The sequence below is a fragment of the Heptranchias perlo genome, chromosome 16 (genome assembly GCF_035084215.1).
Source record: "Heptranchias perlo isolate sHepPer1 chromosome 16, sHepPer1.hap1, whole genome shotgun sequence".
Lineage (NCBI taxonomy): Eukaryota > Metazoa > Chordata > Chondrichthyes > Hexanchiformes > Hexanchidae > Heptranchias > Heptranchias perlo.
The window spans coordinates 23785384-23808927 of NC_090340.1; the positions used below are offsets into that span (position 1 = coordinate 23785384).

At 43.1% G+C, this 23544-nt stretch overlaps 1 protein-coding gene across 1 annotated transcript in view; it reads left to right on the plus strand.

Annotated features, from left to right (window-relative positions):
• hsd11b2 (hydroxysteroid (11-beta) dehydrogenase 2) overlaps window positions 1-23544 on the plus strand; it is a 46536-nt gene that overhangs the window by 15645 nt on the left and 7347 nt on the right. The window contains exons 2-4 of the mRNA XM_067997449.1: window positions 9467-9679; window positions 14996-15181; window positions 16399-16536. Coding sequence (XP_067853550.1) covers window positions 9467-9679; window positions 14996-15181; window positions 16399-16536 — 537 coding nt within the window. The remainder of the gene's footprint in view (window positions 1-9466; window positions 9680-14995; window positions 15182-16398; window positions 16537-23544) is intronic.

Here is a 23544-nt window from a genome sequence, read left to right on the forward strand (position 1 = left end):
TATCCATTTTGAAATGACAGATGTTTCTGGGCAGCTCTACTCCTCCACCCCAAGTCTTTTCTCCAAGACTGAGTCATAAGCATCTTACTTAGTTGGAAGTCACTTTGTTTAATGTACTGGAAAATACTTAGCTCTCTGGTTTGATCCCCAATCTGCGCTCAGTTAGCTAATCTCAGCAGCACGACGAAAGACCTCTGCATCCCTGGAGAAGGGAGAGGGAAAACAAATCACTCAAAGTTCCTGCTCCAGATCACTACCCAGTGAGTTTTGCTGGTAAGTTCATATCTGTGCACCTTAAGCAAGGACTGGATGTGGTTCAGTTGTGATGGTCCCCATGATTAAAAAGTCTGCCAACGCTCGTTGTCTAAAGTTGCACATGAAGAATGGTAATTTCCGCCAAGCGCTGCAGGGTAGCTGGTGCTGTGGAACCATAATCCTGACGTGAGTCAGCACCTTCTGGAGGGGAAAGGTTAAGAGTAAAGGATTCATTTTTTTATGGAGATGTGATTGCGAATGCAAGTATGGATAAAGTTTCAACTTTCTTCCTGGGTATAAAACAGGTGTTGCAGATTGGCCGCCTGTTATAGAAACCCCCGATTTTTAAATCAGCAATGCAAATGTTGTGACTGGGTGGCAAAATCTACCCCATAATGGCACGCGTTACGAATGGTGTTTGTACACTTGTTTCATATGTCGATTAACAACACAAAACTCGTCCAGCAACTTTTCTTGGCAGAAATATCCTCCCACATTGTTCTTTCTGGCTAGGTTTTTATTTTCATCTGCGCCTGAGTCCTGTAACAGTTAAGCCATTGTGTCTCTTACAACTAATACCATTTGCTGATGATTGGAGCTGAATGTTTTCATGCGGCCCATAGAGCAGACCTATTGAAGAATGAGGCGGGGGCTGTGTATAAGGAAATATCTGACTTCCAAATAAGCTTTGATCAACATTCATTTTTGGTTCCCTACACGATGTTTTAAGGAAATTGTTCTGAGAGTAAAATCCAGGCTTATGTCGAGGACATTGTGATTTTTTTTATATAAGACTTTTAGCACTGGATTATTATTGCAATTTTTTTATTTTTGAGTTAAGATTAAAGACACTTAGGGCTTGTCTCAAAATATTAAAAGCATATATAGATCATCCGATAGTGGCTTCATCATGCTATTGGTTCTTCATACCAAATTTCCAAATTTAGTACCTGCCCAAATTATTTTTAAGTAGGACATACCAGAAGGAAATTTTCACCCATCAATCTGGGCTGCATTTGAACCTAGTTCCAACTGGTAAAAGGCCAGGACCAGTCCATTATTTAATACATAATCCCTCCAAATGGCAGTTCCTGACATGTAAGCCTAGGGAATAAGTGTCCAGTAGCCTGTCGACAATGAGACAGTGTTGAATCTGATCTAAGCCTAGAAATTCGTCTGCGCAGCGTCTGTTTTCTGGATGCTAAAAGGCCTCCAATATGGTGGGAAAGAAGCTCACGCTCATTATGAACCTGAACTGTGCTGCCCTCCATGTTGGTAAAGGCCAAAAACTCGGTGTGCAGTGGCCATGCCTGAAATAGGTGTTAGGCCCTTTGCATATGCTCCCGTCCTTCCACCAGCCACTGCTACCTCTGACCTGGTCACCCCCATCATCGATTACCCGAGGGCCGCTGCCGGATCTTCAATCCCACTTTGCCAACGAGCTGCCTGTTACTGACTGCAGCTCGATGGTAATGCGGCCCATCATCAGGTATAACTTGGGCTTCACTGTTCAGGCGCAGGGACTAAGACTGGGCGTGCCTGAATTTCTAGGCCAGTGTTGCCCAACATCCATACACACAACACATTTTCCAGCAGACGTCACTGGAGGGAATCTCGGTTGCTTTCTTTCTCTTCCCTCCATAGCCCAAGATACTGAGGAAAATTGTAATGCCTTCTTCATTCTGCCTTTTGCTGAGATCAACTATCACAGCACAGGCCATAAATCAAACTAGAATCTTCACGATCTTTGAGACTCAAGTACATTGGTTCATTTGCAAAAAAAAATCATCGGGAGCCGAGGACCTTTTTTAAACATTTACCTAAATTAACCGTCGCTGCTTAATCTGTTACTTGAACTGACTAGAAGTAAACCTGAAAATAAAATACACTTTTTTGCCTTAGACAAAGAGTTGCTCATTGGCATAAGGCAGAGATATGGGGAAGTACAGAAAGGTACAATGAGATATAATCAATGATGGGCTGGTGAGGCGTCTTCATTTTCAAGCTTTAAAAAAAATGAACTTGGCTCAGCTAAATTTTCCAACTCTCATGAACACATTGAGGCTTTTACTGTGTGACTGTGGACTGTTGATGGCTGATTAATTGCATAGACCACAGGGGAAAAGTTCACTTTGGGACACTAGGGATGCACTGCAGCTGAAGAGAAGGAAATTGTTTATAAATGAAACCGTTTGCACTTATCCTATGTGGTCAGTATATAAACTTGTGAGGTGCCCCTTTTTTATGAAGAGTAATAATCAGTGCATTTGCAATTGTCTCCCACAGCAATGAATCTTTACTCCATTTAAAGTCTTGTGCAAAACATATCAGTGACATTTGTTGATTTTACTGCATCTTAGTCACAGAGAGTAGAGACTTTGCAGTAATATAATTTCTGTTGTGCACATGAACACTTCAGTGTGCTGTATATGTGGTCATTTTCTGCTGACTTCAAGTTGACTCTTGTGATGCTGGTGTTAAATACTTCACCAAGCACGTCCTCTGTACTTTATCACCTATCTATCTCCCATGGACAGTACACCTATGTGAATTTATCTCCAGTTGCAAACATCGCACTTCGATAACGTACCAGTTCTTTATTTCTATTCTTTCTGGAATGTTCCATGTTATGGGAGTACCATAGATGATTTAAGTACGTCATCGTTGTACTGCATATTTTGGCTTTGGAGTATTGCAGTCTTTTGGGCTGCACAGTGCCAAAGTGAGTTATGACTTTGCATTGATGCAAAAAGTGGCATAACCGCCAGCAAGAGATGGACTCTGGTGTTGGCACCGGACCATCAGCTGCAATTGCATTCTGCTTGTGCTATTGTTGGGTTATAATAATGGGGCAACACAAATATTATCCAGTGAGCTTTTTTCAATCAGTAGGAATCCCCCGAATGGTTGTTGGCCAGCTACTGACGTTCTGTGCATGTGTTAGCAGGTAAGCACAGAGCTCTGCCTTGCCCCCCATTCAATCGCGATGTGAGCAGCCAGCAGAACAAGGGCTTATTGCTCACATTAGAAACTCAATTGACAACACGCTGGAGTATAACAATCGCATTGAGTAACTCTGGTGAAAAAGAGCCAAAAAATGGAGGGACCTGCTGTAAGAATAGGGCCGATTATTAACTAATCTTTGGTGTCCTGTGCAAATTGGATTTTGTTGCCCAAATCTGGATGTTAAAGCATTAAATCAATATGCTTGCTTGAGACTGTTACTTCAGAATGACTTTGCCTGCTGGGTTCCTTTTCATGTTTATGCTGTAGTTAATCAAATGCTCACTACACTGTCCATAGACCACAAAAGCAGGATCCTTTTTTAATAGTCATTTTTTGAAAAAAAATTAAAATTACAGATGGCTAAAAGTGCATTTTTTTATGTTTTCACTTAAAATAAAATCCCCCTTCAATCTAAAAATAACCTGGCAAAAGATCAAAGAAATAAATGTAGACAGATATCATATGGTTTCCTGTTCAGAATAATGATCTAAGCAGCTGGCATCTCTGCATCTGGCTTGTGTTTAGACCTTTCTCAAGTGTAGTTTGAAGCTATGTTCCATTCATGTACTGCCAAATTAAGTGTCACTTGAAAGAAAGATAATTAATCTACAACACATAACAAAAAAAACCAAGAGGTGCCATTGTACCTCAATCACAGAACCTCATAGGGGCAGAATTTCCGGGGGAGTTTTCCTGATCTCCTGCTATAACTTCGGCGGAAGATCAGCGGGAATGGCTGTTTACAACATTTCTCCGGTTTGCACTGATCTTCCACCAAAGTAACGGTGGGAGAACCCCTGGGGAAATTTTACCCCATAGTTTGTAAAAGATCCATAGTTTCGCTCAATGAGGTACGAATGAGGTGATTAAACAGTTTGACAATTTATTTAGCCTTTTATAGAGGTATGTAAGGTATTGAATGGGATAAAGTAAACCCAGTACCGCACTTTGATACCCCAGGGCAGTAGGACAAGACGGCATAGGTTCAAGGATGTAAAGGGCAAGCTTAGGAAAGATGCTAGAGAGCATTTATTTATACAGTGTGATCAATGGCTGGAATGGGTTGACAAATGGTGGTTGCGTCCAAGACATTGGAATGCTATGAAGAAGAGTTCTGTAATGGGTTGGTATTTTGGAAGAGTAAAATCAAATGGGCTAACGGACCTCCTTAACCTTGAGATCTTGTACGATTATTACGGATGAGATGCATCAAATATTGTCTGCCATCCTCGCACTGGTGAGGTTATGCCCCTCTCTATCTCTACAACCACAAGCAGCCCTACAACCCTCCGAGAACTTTGTGTTCCTCCAAATCTGACCTCTTGTGCATCCCCGACTTCCTTTGCCCCACCATTGACAGCCATGCCTTCAGCTATAGGCCCCAAGATTTGGAATTCCCTCTCTGCCGCTCCACTTCTCTTCCTTTTAAGATGCTCCTTAAAACCTACCCCTTTGACCAAGATTTTGGTCACCTGTCCTAATGTCTCCTTCTGATTACGCTCCTTGGGATGTTTTATTACATTAAAGGCGCTATATAAGTGCAAGTTGTTATGGTGGCACTATGGGGTAAGTTTTATGGGGTCCATGACATGCTGACCTCTGCACCCCAATTCTTGATCTGCATTCCTGTCCTTTGAAGCTCTGCAGGCAGTGTTACTTCATAAAATCGACCCCATGACTGCTTCTCAAACTCTGAGTGCTGCTGTGCATGTGCAGGAATATATGTTTAGCCTGTACTGAGGCCAGTGGGTATGACCCATTTCACTGAGCTGTGCACAACCTGAATCTACTCACCACGATAGTTTATTGGCCGGAAGGGAGTCAGACTTGTGTCTGTAAATAAATTAATAACATGGTTTTGATGCACGTCAAGATATGACATGACATAAATTGGTTTGTGGAGCACCACTCAGCATCTCCAGCATATGTCATCTACTTGTGTAGGTCTTGGTAGAGGTGAGCACACCTAAGGTTTTGGAGTAATATCCAGAAACTCAAATAAAATGATTTTATTTTTACATCATGAGCCTGTTAGCGCATGCAACTTGTTCAAGTTCATTTTTAGCTGTAAATTGTTAAGTTGTTCTCTCTCTCGTGTGTATTTTGGTTTCCCCTTTCCCTCTCTTGCTCTGTGTGTGGTTCATTCTTTCTGTCTCTGTGTATCTGCTGTCCTAGGGGCAACTTTGGCGGCTCTCAACCTGCTCTCCTCTGCCGATTCTGGCTGCTCCCAGCCTGTTAGGAGCAGCTAGATTGATGCAGCTAACACTTTTCCATTAGCAGCTGTCCACTCAAATTTAAGGAAAATGGGAGATTTATATGCAAATTTTTAATTACAGTTTAAATCTGGAAAGTTCTCTGGACTGAGGAAGAGTGCAAGGTTGGGAAGACTAATGGGTGCCTACTAAAAGTAAGGGGACGGCTGTGCTATGCATGCATCAGGCACTGTTTATAGTATGCTGCTACATGTGCAAAGACCCTGCCTCATCTCTCACATCTTAAACCTTCTAAATATCGGAAGCTGCACCTCCAACTTGGTGACTGCGAAGGGATTACATCGATTTACAGCACAGAAATAGGTCATTCGGCCCAATAGGTCTATGCCGGTGTATATGCTCCACACGAACTTCCACCCACCTTACTTCATCTCACCCTATCAACATATCCTTCTATTCCTCTCTCTCTCATGTAATTATCTAGCTTCCCCTTAAATGCATCTGTGCTAATCGCCTCAACCACTCCATGTGGTAGCGTGTTCCACATTCTAACCACTGAGTAAAGAAGTTTCTCCTCAATTCCTTTTACTCGCACAACTCTGGCATGTTTTCTCATCAGTTCGGTGATTCTGACAACTTACATGCTTTCTGCACATCAGCTAGAATGTAGGCTGTCTCTTGTGTTTCTTCTTAATGTTCAAAGACCCTCTTTATCCTATTCTCAAGAGAAGGCTGTGTACAACCATATTCAGCCCTGATGGTGGGCCAGCCAACCTGTGGTGCTGCAGCATTGTGAGGAGCAGGTCCTCCAAATAATTGGGGCAGATTTCCTCGAGGGAATGAACACGGGAGAGGTGTATGGCAATGTGCCAACCCAACAAGGTAAGGCCTCAATTCAACACACTCTTCTTGCTAGCTTTTTACATTCATTCAGTGACTTAAGAGGTTACCACATCTGTCCCTCTGCTGCAGGGAACTGTCTAGGCCACATAACCAGTGTTAATATGGTCCCTTTTCTTTGTCTTAGAGATTTCCCATTATGAGGATTCTGGCACCAGGGAGGAAGAGGAAATGGCCCCCATCACATCTGCACCTGTCAAGCACTCCAGACCCCACAAGCACCTGTACAGAAACATCCACTTCAGGGGGAGTCAGATGGGGGTGCTGGATGGAGCACTGAACAACAGTGAGGAGGTGACATTGGCGATGGTATCAGATGAGTAGCCACAAGAGGGAAGAGGCTGCATATCGAGCTGCACTGAGTAATTAGTGAAAGCTCTTCACGCAGTCCTTTTTTGAGAATCTTTAGTGCTCCCTGCAGGAATTGTCACAGAAGATGCAACAAAACTGCTCCCAACATCTGTGTAGGTATGGGGAACCTTCAGAACATCATGGAATGAGTGGCAAGTCCAGGGCATCCTGCAGGGCAGCCCCTAGAGACCGGGCCTAAGCAATAATGCAATTCTACTCCCTAACACGGTGTCTGCACTATAAAGATCTTGGACTCCAATTTACAGGTGCTTCTTACTTCTGATCTATAGAGGTGACTGGATCAGCTTGACTGGACCTTGATGGCTGGATTCACCCTCTTTAGTGCTTGCCAAAGGTCCATAGGTGATTTTCTTTCTGCTTCCTCATGAAGAACTTGAACACAGGAACCGGAGTAGGCCATTCAGCCCCTCGAGCCTGTTCTGCCAACTTGACCTTCATTTTGCTAAGCACATAATTTGTAGATTTCCGGGTCATGCCTTTACATTTTCATTGAATATTCAAAGTATTGCAAACATCGCAATTACTGAGATTTCTGCTTGAGTACAAAAAAAAGTCAGTCAATGCAATAGTGAAAATTCTCATATGCTGTAGCATAATCTTTTTGTTTAAAAAATAGCAGTGAATTACCGAACACCTTGTATAGCCATCTGTGTTACATGCTCAACTATTTCCCACCCACCATACTTGTATGTCTCACCAATGCTGCCTTTTCTATTTGCCTACTCTCCCAAGCTGTTTATCATTTAATATCCTCTAGCAGTGAGAGAGGGAGACAACAGATGTCTTCTGAATCAGCATTAAGAATGCATGACTGGCCCTCGAGTTAAGCAAGCTAAGATGTTATTGTCTTCCACCAAATTCCCCCAGCCAGATGAAACATCTTCACCATGGGACGTTCGAGTGGCAGATTGAAAACGAGCACAATTGAGGCAAACTCTCCACCCAACCCTGAAGCAGTCGGCTCCCCCCACCAAGCCCAAGTGCAATAGCTAGCTCCCCATTAGGAACAATAAGATTTATGACAATCCAGAGCCGGCAGCAGCAATGAGCTAGAGGCCATCATGGCAGCAGTTTTAATAGTTGCAGCAAATGTCGGGATGAAGTTGGGTCAAAAGTGCTCAACTGGCTGCAGAGGATTCTGTTACGGAAAAATAAAACCGCACAGACAACGTTGCCTTTGGGCACGATCCAATGAAAGAAGCCATTATGGTGGACTGTGGAGGAAGCCTAGTTATTGTAAGGCATTGGGCCAGGATTTGCTGTCAATAACGGTGAGGCTAATGATGCTTGCATTATTTATGCACAAATGCTACAGCAACTTCAGGTGAAGGGCAATTGCGCAGTTAAAGTCAAATACCCAAAAGTTGCTGTCTGAGTTGCGTTGCTCTGCCATTAGCTTCGCGAAAACGGCATCTCGCTGTCTGACTGACCATTGAATGGCGTGAAGTTGCTTTATTTGCGCAGTAGATACAAACTAAACTCAAACAGTTAAGTCTTGTCTAAGTACCCTTTTAATGACGTGATATGTTTTAATTACTGCCAATCAACCTCTTTGGCAATTAAAATTAATTATTACAAGTGTGGCGTCTCATTCCTTCAACCTGGTTAAGATCCTTGCCCTCTTCACTCAGGTCCCAGATGCCCCATTTCCCTCGCTGCTCGTTATCAGTTTGCACTTTCAGCAACTTGCCACGCAAAAAATTTAAGAACCTAAAATGTGCAAGGGCATGTCTAACTAATGGCAGATGCCATTAGGTGCCCTGCTACAGCAAATTATGGCTCGGTACTTTTGGAGCAAGAGTGAAGTTGACAGTTGATGCACTTAAGGGGAAGCTAAATAAGCACATGAGGGAGAATGGAATAGAAGGATATGCTGATAGGAGGAGGCTCGTGTGGAGCATAAACGCTGGCATAGACCAGTGGGCTGAATGGCCTGTTTGTGCTGTAGACTCTGTAATTCTCCACGTAACAAAGGTCAGTCAACAAAAGATGTTAAAGAAAGCCAGCTTCCTGTCTGATTGAACTCTACTGTGAGTGCAGCCAGCTTCCCTAGTCCCATCTGACTAAGGAGAAAGGTGGTGAGTCAACCATTTCAATTCGGTTAAAAATGGAAGCACTATTTCTTTCTGTTGTTAACGCCTTTCTTTTCTTGGTGACTCTAGGGTACTTGAAATGTAATTTTTAAGCGTGGAGGTGCTTGTGAAGCAGTGTAGTTGCACCCCACTACAATACAGTTGAATGCTCGTGATCAGTTTAATTGCAGTGGCCATGGTGGATAGGCTGCTCAGCACGTGGGCCTCTCAGGAGAGAGCGTAGCACAGCACTTGTGGCGTTGGATTTTAGTTCCACTTTGCTGCCCCCCGTAGAGCTTGCTGACTATCGCCTCTTTTTTTTTGCAGGGAATATAGAGTTTTTGGCAATTTCAATCAGATATCTCTGCCATTGTAACATCACTTCTTGCATATTTCTTTAAATGGTAAATATTGTACAAAATGCAATGAATTTGATACTTTAATAAGACAACTACTTGCAGTTATATAGCACATTTTTGAACGCAGAAAATGTTTCAAGGTGTAATCAGACAAAAATGGATGCTGAGCCAAAGAACAAGATATTAGGAGGAGTGACCAAAAGCTTGGTCAAATAGTTGGGTTACTTGTCACAATACTTGCCTGTTATTCATAAATATAATAAATTCTTCTGCAATGTGGCAATTCTAGGATGTGATTCGGGTTTTGGAAAGACAATGGCTCAACACTTTGACTCCCTGGGCTTTGACGTGTTTGCTACAGTGCTGAATGAAGATGGGCCAGGAGCAAAGGAGCTGCTACAGATGTGTTCAGAACAACTTACCTTAATTCAGATGGATCTCACCAAACCCGAGGATATCGACAGAGCCTTGCAAATCACGAAGAAGAAGCTTGGTGAAAAGGGTAAGCGCAAATCAGATTTCACTACAGTCCAAATTATCTGGCTTTGGCATGATTTCAAAACAATTTTATTTGTTCAAGAACAAAGTAACCAAACCTAAAAAGAATGAGAGAGTGCAGTGGATGTTCTAATATAATATCTTCTGCATAGAGCCTGCGAGTTTCATTGTGCACATCTTGACAATGATTGGAAACAGGCTGGGATTGCAAACAGATTGCCACAAATCCCCAGAGTCTGGTTTCCCACCCACTTTATGTATGTGATCTATAAATCATTATGCGTATTTTCATGTGCTTTAAATATAGTGGGTGGCTTATATACTAGTAAAATATTATTTGGCCGAATGGCAATTATATGAAATAGGAGTGACTTGTACACCAGATTTTATGGTATCTAGAATATTTTGATGTTAATTGGAAACATGGAATTTTTTTTACTCTTTGTGCATAAATTGAAAGGAATAAATTTTAGTGATCATTGTTGTAACACTACAGAAGGGCAATGACATATCTGGTTTGTCTACCACTTTTTGGAAGAAACTTTGAGACAGTGGGCCCAGAATTCCAACAGCACCGCTGTACCATTGGAACTGAAGTGGGGCCAGACCTCGCTGTAAATTGCAGGGCCAGCTACTTTAAATTTGCAGAGGTGTGCAGGCTGTTCTAAATCCAGCCTGCAATGTCTCCGACGGTTTGGGCGTGGGGGGGGTGGGGGCGGTGGAAAACCCCTGCGGAGTTTAAGCACAGCAGAGAGAGAGGCACAGTGGTAATAAGAAGAGTGCTGTAAATTAATATACGCACAGTAAAATCACCATGATGTGAAGTCCAGTGTTCTGCACAAAGTCTGTTCTTTATGTTTGGGAGGATACTTGGAGGTCAGTTTGCAATGGGAGACAGTTATGAACTGTTGTCTCCTTAAGCTGACCTCTTCTGAGGCATCATCGAGAGAGTGGCGGGCACTGTAGTCTCTGGTGGAAGATTACTGCCTAAGTGGTGGTCTTTATTTGTGTAGCCTTATCCTTTGTGCCTTCCCTCATTACCTCTTCCTCCTGCTCCTGTTCTGCTTCCATTATAAGGACATACATGGGAAGGCAGGGACAGTAACAGTGTAAAGAGGGGGTGGAATTACTGAAATGTGTTCGAGAACTTTCTGGAAGAATGTGTTTCTAGCCCAACCAAGAAGAAAACTGTGCTTGTTCTGGGGAATGAAGTGGGGAAGGTAGAGCATATTTCAATGGGGGAGCATTTAGGGAACAGTGATCATGTCATTAGGTTTAGAATAGTTATGGAAATGGATAAGGAACAATCAAATGTGAAAATGCTTAACTCGAGGGGGGGAAATTTCAGTGAGTTAAAAAGTGATCTTGTCCAGGTGGATTGGAATCAAATTGGTAGGCAAAACAGTAATTGAACAATGGGAGGCCTTTTGAGGAGGAGTTGGTTTGGATACAGAATGGACACATTCTTACGAGGGGGAAAGGAAGGGAATCCAAAGTTAGAGCTCGCTGGATGACTAAAGATATAGAGATTAAAATGAAACAGAAAAAGGAAGCTTATGATGAATGTAAGGTTCATAATACAGTAGAGAACCAGGCTAAATACAGAAAGTACAGAGGAGATCTAAAGAATGAAATAAGAGGGCCAAAGAGATTATGAGAACAGATTAGCAGCTAACATAAAAGGGAACCCAAAAGTCTTTTTATAAACAACATATAAATAGTAAAAGGGTAGTCAAAGGAAGTGTGTGATGGATTAAGGATAAAGGAGATCTTGTGGAGGCAGAGGCCATGGCTGAGTCACTAAATGAATACTTTGCATTTGTCTTCACTAGAGAAGATGCTGCCATTATAGCAGTAAAGGAGGAGATAGTAATGATATTGGATAGGATAAAAATTGATAAAGAGAAGGTACTTAAAAGATTGGCAGTACTCAAAATAGAAAAGTCACCCGGTCCAGATAGGATGCATCCTAGGTTACTGAGGGAAGTAAGGGTGGAAATTGCAGAGGATCTGGCTACAATCTTCCAATCCTCCTTTCAGATATGGAGACGGTGCCGGAGGACTGGAGGATTGCAAATGTTACACCCCTATTCAAAAAAGGGACAGGAATAAACCCAGCAATTACAGGCCAGTCAGCCTCACGTCGGTGGTGGGGAAACTTTGAGACAATAACCCGGGACAGAATAAATTGACACTTGGAAGAGTATGGGCTAATAAATGAAAGTCAGCACTGATTTGTTAAAGGAAAATAGTGTTTGACTAACTTGATTGCGTTCTTTGAAGTTTCGGAGAGGTTTGATGAGGATAGTGCGGTTGATGTGTATATGGACTTTCAAAAGGCATTTGATAAAGTACCACATAATGGACTTGTTAGCAAAATTAAAGCCCATGGGATTAAACGGACAGTAGCAGCATGGATACAAAATTGACTAAGGGACAGAAAGCAGAGAGTAGTGGTGAATGGTTGTTTTTCAGACTGGAGGGAAGTATACAGTGCTGTTCCCAGGGGTCAGTGTTAGGACCACTGCTCTTTTTGATATATATTAATGACCTGGATTTGGGTATACAGGGTATAATTTCAAAGTTTGCAGATGACACAAAACTCTGAAATGTAGTCAACAACGTGGAGGATAGTAATAGGCTTCAGGAGGACATAGACAGACTGGTGAAATGGGCAGACACATGGCAGATGAATTTTAACGCAGAGAAGTGTGAAGTGATGCATTTTGTTAGGAAGTATGAGGAGAGGCAATATAAACTAAATGGTACAATTTTAAAGGGGATGAGGAACAGAGACATCTGGGGGTGCACATACAGAAATCTTTGAAGGTGGCAAGACAAGTTGAGAAGACTTTAAAAAAGGCATATGGGATCCTGGGCTTTATTAATAGAGCCAGAGAGTACAAAAGCAAGGAAGTTATGCTAAATCTTTATAAAACATTGGTTAGGCCTCAGCTGGAATATTGTGCTCAATTCTGGGCACCACACTTCAGGAAGGATGTCAAGGCCTTAGAGGGTGCAGAAGAGATTTACTAGAATGGTGCCAAGGATGAGGACTTCAGTTATGTGGAGGAGCTGGGGTTGTTCTTCTTAGAACAGGAGGTTAAGGGGAGATTTGATAAAGGAGTTCAAAATCATGAAGGGTCTAGACAGAGTAGATAGAGAAACTGCTCCCATTGGCGGAAGGGCCAAGAACCAGAGGGCATCTATTTAAGGTGATTGGCAAAAGAACCAAAGGTGATATGAGGAAAAACTTCTTACACAGCGAGTGGTTAGGATCTGGAATGCACTGCCCAAGGGAGTGGTGGAGGAAGATTCAATCATGGCCTTCAAAAGGGAACTGGATAAGTACTTGAAACGAAAAATGTGCAGGGCTACGGGGATAGTGCAGGGCAGTGGGACTTGCTGGATTGCTCATGCATAGAGCCGGCGCGGACTCATAACCTTCTATGATTGATTAGGTTTTTCTACTGTAATTTACTGTGTATTTTAGAATGGGTGTAGAGCTGGCACATCTAATTTGCGCTCCAAATTCCAGTTCTCTAAGCCAGAACTACACAACTTTTTTTGCTCCAAAACAAATCTTGGAATTTTGGGCCAAACATTTTCTCTGCAAAAACACCATCCCTTAGACCAAAAAAACTATTGAGACAAAAGTAAATTAGATAGTATTTTGTTTAGTCATTTTACACTTTTAAACTATATGCATGACTACATTGCCATGGTAACAGGTATTCCAACGGAAATAGAAGCTTTGAGGTTGGGTGGCAGAGAACAAACAGCACGTCAGATAATTATCCTTTTAGATTTAGCTTTGATACAGGCTGGTGAATTCCCCGCCCCCTTGCAAGATTTGTGTCCTGAACTGTCTGAGGGGGTTTTGTTTTTGTACATGGCACAGCATGATGCATGTGTTAGCACACAGTACAGGTGGTGATCAGACTGTGGTTTGTTCTTCAGTCTGAGTGAATTATCGACCTGTTCATATCCGTAACTGTTATGGTTAAAATTCTTACCAGAAGAATGACTTTAAAAGAACATGGGACGGTCATGGCATTTTCCCATTAGTTCTTAAACCTCTTTGGTAACTAGTGGAACAACAATACTTTTTTTTTCTAATTTGTTTAGAATGGTTGTGGTCCAATAACTTTACTGTAAACTATAATGCTTTGGTACTCCCATGGACCAATGTGACTACCCTCTACAACCTTCAGAGAGCTGCTGCACCATGTTTCTCTGGAGTTCCACTCATGACCAACCTAGTTGGTATAGTTCTCTCTTGCTGTCCAGTGACAGAAAGCAAAGGGATGTTATTAGGGGATCAAGGCTATCCTGGCATTCACAAAGCATGTACAACCTATAGATTTAACAAATGCAGTTTTTCATGGAGCTCTCATCCCCAAAACATTCCGCCCCAACCCCATCACTGTCTTTGAGGTAGTGTCTGCGACTTCTCAGGGTGGTATATTTGAAATCAGGAGCTCAGCGTTGGGACTGCAGATCCATTTACTCCATAGTGCAGCATGTTGGAGCAACAATGGCTTTCAAGGATGTCACTGCTTGGGAATGTGGCCATGACCAAAAAGTTAGTATCACAGCTGTAAACTACAATATTATAATTGGGCTGGGTCAGTGCAGTCCAGCGGTGCAGTGTATTGGTGTACCAGCTCCCTGAGCCATGGAGTAAAAGGATGCACGTTATTTTTTTTTTGTCGAGGGGCTTCACTAGAAGAGGCAGGGAAAATTAAAGGGGAAGTTGAACCAACTCCTCTCTCGCACGTCTCCAAATATCTTGTCGGCAGAATCCTGGGAGCAAGTCACCTCTCTGGTTTCTCTGTTGGGGAATGATCGATCCATGGTGCTGGAGGAGAGGAGGCTACAAGGGGGAGCCTTTTACATGGGGTGTGAGAGGGATTATATTGTAACAATATTACTCTTGACACCCCCATGAAACAAATAAGGGCCACATTCCAAAACAAGCCTGAGCCCGGCTAAGTTGGCCACAATAACTTAGCAGACTCCATTTTAGGTCTTAAATTTTCAGAAAAAAATGTGCAAGATGTAAAAAAAAATCCTGGGTTTAATGTTGACTGTAAATGGAACAAAACTTTACTCTGCAGGAGTGACTGAGATCTGGCACTCCCAGGGAGTGCATCTCCAGAAACAGCGAATGCACAGCCCAGGAATTTCCATCCAGTAGTTCCAAACTAGATGCAGAGAAAGTATTTAAAAAGTTATCCTTTTGTAGCCTCAGACTTGCACAGTCTCATGAACCCACACACCAGCCTCACTAAGAAGTTATTGTACTCTTTTTCTTCAGGTTTATGGGGTTTGGTCAACAATGCCGGAATGTGCTTCAACATTAGTGATGCTGAACTCTCGGCCATGTCAAACTACAGAAGCTGCATGGAAGTTAACTTCTTTGGTGCAATAGCTATTACAAAGGGCCTCCTTCCTTTGATACGCAGAGCCAAAGGCAGAATTGTAAATGTTTCCAGTCCAGTGGGTAAGCTATAATGAATAATATGCACACAAAAACCAAATTCAAGAGAGATGTAATAGATGCCAAAGGATGCGTGACAAAATGTGTTTATGGTTCCGACTTCATTTCGGGTTGATGGGTTTAAAATGTCATTTTTTTCACCACCTGATCCAACTGCTGATTTATCAGCTCATACTCCTCGTTCACCCTGCCAAATCAGTAATCAAAATATTATTATACCAGTTTAAAAACAGTGGCACCTTGTTGGTTGAGAGTGGATGCTTGCAGAACTGTGAGCCGGCAGATCGGCTAATCGATTAGAAGCCGCACCCCCATCCAATTTTGCCTCCAAAAAAAGAGCTGTCATGTGTGAGGCTGAACAGGATATTAGCTAGTCTCTTGCAAAACACACTGGTACAAAGTGCACAATATCTTATTAAAATAAATGCTGAACCCCCAGGCTTAGCTGAAGAATGGATGTGGAAGGAGACATATATTTGTTCACATCGCGTCAGATCAATTGTAATTAACAAGGGTCCTGGAGTCACATGTCTATGAAATTGGCAAACTGTTTAATGGTTGATGGTTATTTACAGGGACCGTTTTGATATCTTGTTAGCCTACTTAGTGCTATTTATGTAAAGTGGAATTGAGCTGCAGATAGTTTTTATAGAAAAGGTGAGGGATAGGGATGGATAAGGCCATGGAGGGATCTCTGCCCAAGTTACAGTGATGGAGCGGGAGAAGCTCTTGAGGAAATTCGTCCCCATCCCCCCCTGCCTTTCAATCGGCTACTACACGAGGCAGTGTGTTAATCCATCAATGCACTGCTTTACCGTTTATACATCTTTAAAATATTGTCCCCTTCCTGTAGTGGAATTTTAAAATTTAAGCAACAGCTAAGCAGTTGTTGCCACTGTACAGCTGACTGTGCAGTGCTTCATGCATGTCCCTGACAACTAATCTTTTAAAATTAAATTAAAATTACAACTTGTCTATACTGACTGTACTAGATAGTAAAATACTAAAATAAACAACCCGATATGAGCCACCTAATAATATACACAAAATGATTACATGTATATTGGTGATCTCATTGACATGTTTTAAGGGTATAATAATTATGTTCAAAAATATCCAATAACAAAATCCATTGATAAGTCATGAATCAAAAATCTTGTACAGTATCTGGCATTTTATTTAATAAAAATGTAACTAATCTTTCATCTGTTTCCTTCCAGGAGAGATTCCGTTTCTCTATTTAGTGGCTTATGGAGCTTCAAAAGCTGCACTCACCTTATTCACAAATATTTTACGCCTGGAATTGAGCCACTGGGGAGTGAAAGTCTGCATCATACTTCCTGGACCCTATAAAACAGGTAGGTATTATTTGGCATAATGGTGAAAGCCAGCATAGGTTGTACTTTGTTGTTCCCCTGTTAGTCACACTAATACTCACTCTTTGCTTTGACTGTGCAACAAGTTCCATTAATAATCCGAAGGCCAAAATTAGCACACATTGGCTTTTGTGGGAAAAAAAATCAAAATATTCATCAGTCTATTTCTGGAGATATTCAGGGCATTGTTGAACATGGTCAAATATACCATTAGCATTTTCTAATGGTATTTTGTCCTTACCAGTAGAGCGTGCTAATCAACTATATACCCTAAAGTTAGCAAAGAAACAAATTTAGCCCTAATTTCGTCATTTGCAGTTTGACGTGGAGAGTGCTGAAGAACAATTGCCAGCTACCAGAGCCATCTGGCTGCATCAGATTAATGAGACCCTTTACATCATGACTCCTAACCCTCCCTTGCATTAACAGTGAAAACTGTTTCCACTGGCAGGAGGATCGGTAACCAGAAGACACAGATTTAAGATAATTGGCAAAAGAACCAGGAGGGAGATGAGGAGACTTTTTTATGCAGATTTTTATGATCTGGAATGCACTGCCTGAAAGGGTTGTAGATGCAGATTCAATAGTAACTTTCAAAAGGGAATTGGATATATATGAAAAGGAAAAATTTGCAGGGCTATGAATAAAAAGCAGGGGAGTGGGACTAATTGGACAGCCTTCAAAGAGCCAGCACAGGCATGATGGGCTGAATGGCTTCCTCCTGTGCTGCAAGAGTCTATGAACTGCTGACTATTTTCCTCCTTGAGAGAAAAGAAAAACAGAGCAAGAGACCTGTGGCCAATTTACGAAAAAGTCTTCTGACTCCCTCAGCAATCAAACAAGGTCCAGAACATCACAGTTGCCTATGACGTCTCACAATCAACTAACTAATGTACTATAAGTGTCCTCTTCTTTCAGGCACTTGTCAAGTCCCCTTTCAAAGGACTGAAGTGACTCCATATTTATCAGTGTTTGTTCCAGGGGCAACGACTCTTTATGAAAAGAAATACTTTGTGCCATCTGAGCATATTTAGAAACACATGAAGCCAGACCCTGTTAAATTAACCAAAGTGTTGAAGATCAGAGTGCTCTTGCACAGGCCAGCTGCACAATGCAAGAAAGGCTTTTGGGAAGGGAGTGGTTGTTTCTATTTTGCATGGAACTTTGCTCCATGATTTTCACTCAACAAGCAAAGCAAAACTCCATTATAAATAATTGCACTGAAGTTAATGGTTGCTGCAGTCTATTCTGTGGGAATGTCTGAATGATCATTCCATTGAACACTGAACAAATGAACAGAATGCACATCTGTGGCCTATCACTTGACAGCTGGCAGTGCCGTGCAGCATTAATTGGAAGAATGTGCTGGGATTCCAGAGAACAGTGAGCCCCACAGAATAAGCTGAATACCTCACCAGTGAGCCTGAGTGTCAGGTATCCTTTCACTCAAGCCAATACAAGAAACTCGCTGAATCCATTGGACACCCTCTATTTACAGATTGGCCTGGATAACACAATGCAAATTTAGATAGTTACAGTGCAACTTTTACTCTGTTTCCTTATACTTAAATAAAATATCCAGCACAATATTTTATCCAAACTCTTCTAGATTCTGAGTTTTATGTATATTGTAACAAAAATTACAGTAGGATACTATAAAGTGTCATCGCACAGTCTCTTACTGTAACTCGTTCTTTCCCAGGACCTCAAAATTGTGGAACTCCTTTACCACCTTCAGTATTTGTCTTCCTACAGTCTTAGAATCATAGAAAGGCTAAAGCACAGAAGGAGGCCATTCGGCCCATCGAGTCCGTGCCGGCTTTATGTAAGAGCAGTCCAGCTTGTCCAACTCCCCTGCCCTATCCCTGTAGCCCTACAATTTTTTTTCCTTTTCAAGTACTTAACCAGCTCCCTTTTGAAAGCCACGATTAAATCTGCCTCCACCACCCCCCAACCCCGGCAGTGCATTCCAGATCCAAACTGCTTGCTGCATTAAAAGTTTTTCCTCATGTCATCTTTGGTTCTTTTGCCAATCACCTTAAATCTATGTCCTCTGGTTCGTGACCCTTCCATTAATGGGAACAGTTTCTCTCTAGACCTTTCATGATTTAAAATACCTCTATCAAATCTCCTCTCAACCTTTTCTGTTCCAAGGAGAACAATCCCAGCTTCTCCAGTCTATCCACATCACTAAAGTCCCTCCTCCCGGGAATCATTCTAGTAAATCCTTTTTCTGCATCATCTAAGACATTCACATCTTTCCTAAATTGCGGTGCCCAGAACTGGACACAATACTCCAGTTGTGGTTGAACTAGTGTTTTATAAAGGTTCATCATGACTTCCTTGCTTTTGTACTTTACGCCTCTATAAAGCCCAGGATTCCATATGCTTTAAGGGCTTTCTCAACTTGCCCTGCCACTGTCAACGATCTGTGCACATATACCCCCAGAGCTCTCTGTTCCTGTGCCCTTTTAGAGTTGTGCCCTCTAGTTTATATTGCCTCTCCTCGTTCTTCCTACCGAAATGATCATTTCGCAATTTTCCGCGTTAAATTTCATCTGCGACATGTCCACCATGCCACCAGCCTATCTATATCCTCTTGACAATTGTAAACAATTTTACAACACCAAGTTATAGTCCAACAATTTTATTTGAAATTCACAAGCTTTCGGAGGCTTCCTCCTTCCTCAGGTGAATGTTGTGGAAATGAAATCCTCGAACCCTTCGCATTTATAAATCACAGAACAATGCCTGGTGATTACAGATAGTCTTTCCAACTGCCCGTTGCCACGGCAATCACAGTGTGCAGACAGAGAGGTGTTACCTAAAAGGCCACCGAATATACAAACCACCAAAAAAAAAGAGAGAGGCAGAGACATAGAAAAGACAGCAAATGACCCGTTATATTAAAAACAGAAAACATATGTTCGCAGGTGGGGTTACGTGTAGTGTGACATGAACCCAAGATCCCGGTTGAGGCCGTCCTCATGGGTGCGGAACTTGGCTATCAATTTCTGCTCGACGATTTTGCGTTGTCGTGTGTCTCGAAGGCCGCCTTGGAGTATGCTTACCTGAAGGTCGGTGGCTGAACGTCCTTGACTGCTGAAGTGTTCCCCGACTGGGAGGGAACCCTCCTGTCTGGCGATTGTTGCGCGGTGTCCGTTCATCCGTTGTCGCAGCGTCTGCATGGTCTCGCCAATGTACCATGCTCTGGGGCATCCTTTCCTGCAACGTATGAGGTAGACAACGTTGGCCGAGTCACAGGAGTATGAACCATGCACCTGGTGGGTGGTGTCCTCTCGTGGTGATGGTGGTATCTGTGTCGATGATCTGGCATGTCTTGCAGAGGTTACCGTGGCAGGGTTGTGTGGTGTCGTTGACGCTGTTCTCCTGAAAGCTGGGTAATTTGCTGCGAATGATGGTCTGTTTGAGGTTGGGTGGCTGTTTAAAGGCAAGTAGTGGAGGTGTGGGGATGGCCATAGCGAGGTGTTTGTCGTCATTGATGACATGTTGAAGGCTGCGGAGAAAATGGCGTAGTTTCTCCGCTCCGGGGAAGTACTGGACGACGAAGGGTACTCTGTTGGTTGCGTCCCGTGTTAGTCTTCTGAGGAGGTCTATGCGATTTTTCGCTGTGGCCCGTCGGAACTGTCTATCAATGAGTCTGTAGGTGTCCATCGCGTTCCTCCTCGTCTGAGCAGACCCTGTGTATTTGCAGGGCCTGTCCATAGGGGATGGCCTCTTTGACGTGGTTAGGGTGGAAGCTGGAAAAGTGGAGCATCGTGAGGTTGTCCGTGGGCTTGCGGTAGAGTGAGGTGCTGAGGTGCCCGTCTTTGATGGAGATTCGTATGTCCAAGAAAGAAACTGATTCTGAGGAGTAGTCCATGGTGAGCATGATGGTGGGATGGAACTTGTTGATGTTATCGTGTAGTCTCTTTAGTGATTCCTCGCCGTGGGTCCATAGAAAGAAAATGTCGTCGATGTATCTGGTGTATAGTGTTGGTTGGAGGTCTTGTGCAGTGAAGAAGTCCTGCTCGAACTTGTGCATGAAAATGTTGGCGTATTGGGGTGCGAATTTGGTCCCCATGGCTGTTCCGTGTGTTTGGGTAAAGAACTGGTTATCGAAGGTGAAGACATTGTGATCCAGGATGAAGCGGATGAGTTGTAGGATGGCGTCTGGAGATTGGCTGTTGTTGGTGTTGAGTATTGATGCTGTCACAGCGATGCCGTCATCGTGGGGGATACTGGTGTAACGCGATGGACACCTACAGACGCTGAAAGATGCCCTAGTAAGAACGGGATATGACGCTCGACTCATCGATCAACAGTTCCGACGGGCCACAGCGAAAAATCGCATAGACCTCCTCAGAAGACAAACACGGGACGCAACCAACAGAGTACCCTTCGTCGTCCAGTACTTCTCCGGAGCGGAGAAACTACGCCATGTTCTCCGCAGCCTTCAACATGTCATCAATGACGACAAACACCTCGCTATGGCCATCCCCACACCTCCACTACTCGCCTTCAAACAGCCACCCAACCTCAAACAGACCATCGTTCGCAGCAAATTACCCAGCTTTCAGGAGAACAGCGTCGACGACACCACACAACCCTGCCACGGTAACCTCTGCAAGACATGCCAGATCATCGACACAGATACCACCATCACACGAGAGGACACCACCCACCAGGTGCATGGTTCATACTCCTGTGACTCGGCCAACGTTGTCTACCTCATACGTTGCAGGAAAGGATGCCCCAGAGCATGGTACATTGGCGAGACCATGCAGACGCTGCGACAACGGATGAACGGACACCGCGCAACAATCGCCAGACAGGAGGGTTCCCTCCCAGTCAGGGAACACTTCAGCAGTCAAGGACATTCAGCCACCGACCTTCAGGTAAGCATACTCCAAGGCGGCCTTCGAGACACACGACAACGCAAAATCGTCGAGCAGAAATTGATAGCCAAGTTCCGCACCCATGAGGACGGCCTCAACCGGGATCTTGGGTTCATGTCACGCTACACGTAACCCCACCAGCGAACATATGTTATCTGTTTTTAATATAACGGGTCATTTGCTGTCTTTTCTATGTCTCTGCCTCTTTTTTTTGGTGGTTTGTATATTCGGTGGCCTTTTAGGTAACACCTCTCTGTCTGCACACTGTGATTGCCGTGGCAACGGGCAGTTGGAAAGACTATCTGTAATCACCAGGCATTGTTCTGTGATTTATAAATGCGAAGGGTTCGAGGATTTCATTTCCACAACATTCACCTGAGGAAGGAGGAAGCCTCCGAAAGCTTGTGAATTTCAAATAAAATTGTTGGACTATAACTTGGTGTTGTAAAATTGTTTACAATTGTCAACCCCAGTCCATCACCGGCATCTCCACATCATATATCCTCTTGAAGTCTAACACTATCCTCCTCACTGTTCACTACACTTCCAATTTTGTCATCTGCAAATTTGGAAATTGTGCCCTGTACACCCAAGTCCAAGTCATTAATATATATCAAGAAAAGCAGTGGTCCTAGTACCGACCCCTGGGGAACACCTCGCTCCAGTCCGAAAAACAACCGTTCACCACTACTCTCCGCTTCCTGTCACTTAGCCAATTTTGTATCCACGCTGCTACTGCCCCCTTTATTCCATAGTCTTCAGTATTGATGACAACACTATTATGTGGCACTTTATCAAACGCCTTTTGAAAATCCATATACACAATCAACTGCATTGCCCTCATCTACCCTCTCTGTTACCTTCTCAAAAAACTCTATCAGGTTAGTTAAACATGATTTGCCTTTAACAAATCCATGCTGGATTTCCCTAATCAATCCATATTTGTCCAAGTGACTGCTAATTCTGTCTCGGATTATCGTTTCTAAAAGTTTCCCCACCACCGAGGTTAAACTGACTGGCCTAAAGTTGCTGGGTTGATCCTTGCACCCTTTTTTGAACAAGGGTGTAACATTTGCAATTCACCAGTCCTCTAGCACCACCCCTGTATCTAAGGATGTTTGGAAGATTATGGCCAGTACCTCCGCAATTTCCACCCTAACTTCCGTCAGCAACCTAGGATGCATCCCATCCGGACCGGGTGATTTATCTACTTTAAGTGCAGCTAGCCTTTCCAGTACCTCTATCAATTTTTAGCCCATCTAGTATCTCAACTACATCTTCCTTTTACTGAGACTCTGGCAGCATCTTCCTCGGTAAAGACAGATGCAAAGTACTTATTTAGTACCTCGGCCATGCCTTCTGCCTCAATGAGTAGATCTCCTTTTTAGTCCCTGATCAGCCCCACCCCTCCTCTTACTACCTGTTTACTGTTTACATGCCTATAGAAGACTTTTGGATTCCCTTTTATATTTGCCACCAGTCTATTCTCATACTCTTTGCCCCTCTTTATTTCCTTTTTCACTTCCCCTCTGAACTTTCTATATTCAGCCTGATTCTCACTTGTGTTATCAAACTGACATCTGTCATATGCCCCTTTTTTTCTGATTCACCTTACTCTATCTCTAGTCATCCAGGGACCTCTGGCTTTAATTGCCCCACCTTTCTCCCTCGTGTGGTCTATGTCCTTTTGCATAGCTGTTCTAAACCTTATGATACAATGATTCGTTGTTCCCTAAATGTTCTCCCACTGACACTTGCTCCAATTGGCCCACCTCATTCCCTAGAACCAAGTCCAGCAATGCCTCCTTCCTTGTTGAGCCGGAAACGTACTGGTCAAGAAAGTTATCCTGAACACACTTCAAAAATTCCTCCCCCTCTTTCCCCTTATTACTATCCCAGTCTATATTTGGATAGTTGAAGTCCCCTGTTATTGCACTCTATGGCTTTTGCACCTCTCTGTAATTTCCCATCAAATTTGCTTCTGCATCTCGTTCCCTCTAGTTGATGGCCTATAGAATACACCCAGTAGTGTAATGGTACCTCTATTGTTTCTTACCTGTAGCCAAATAGATTCTGTCCTTGACCCCTCCAG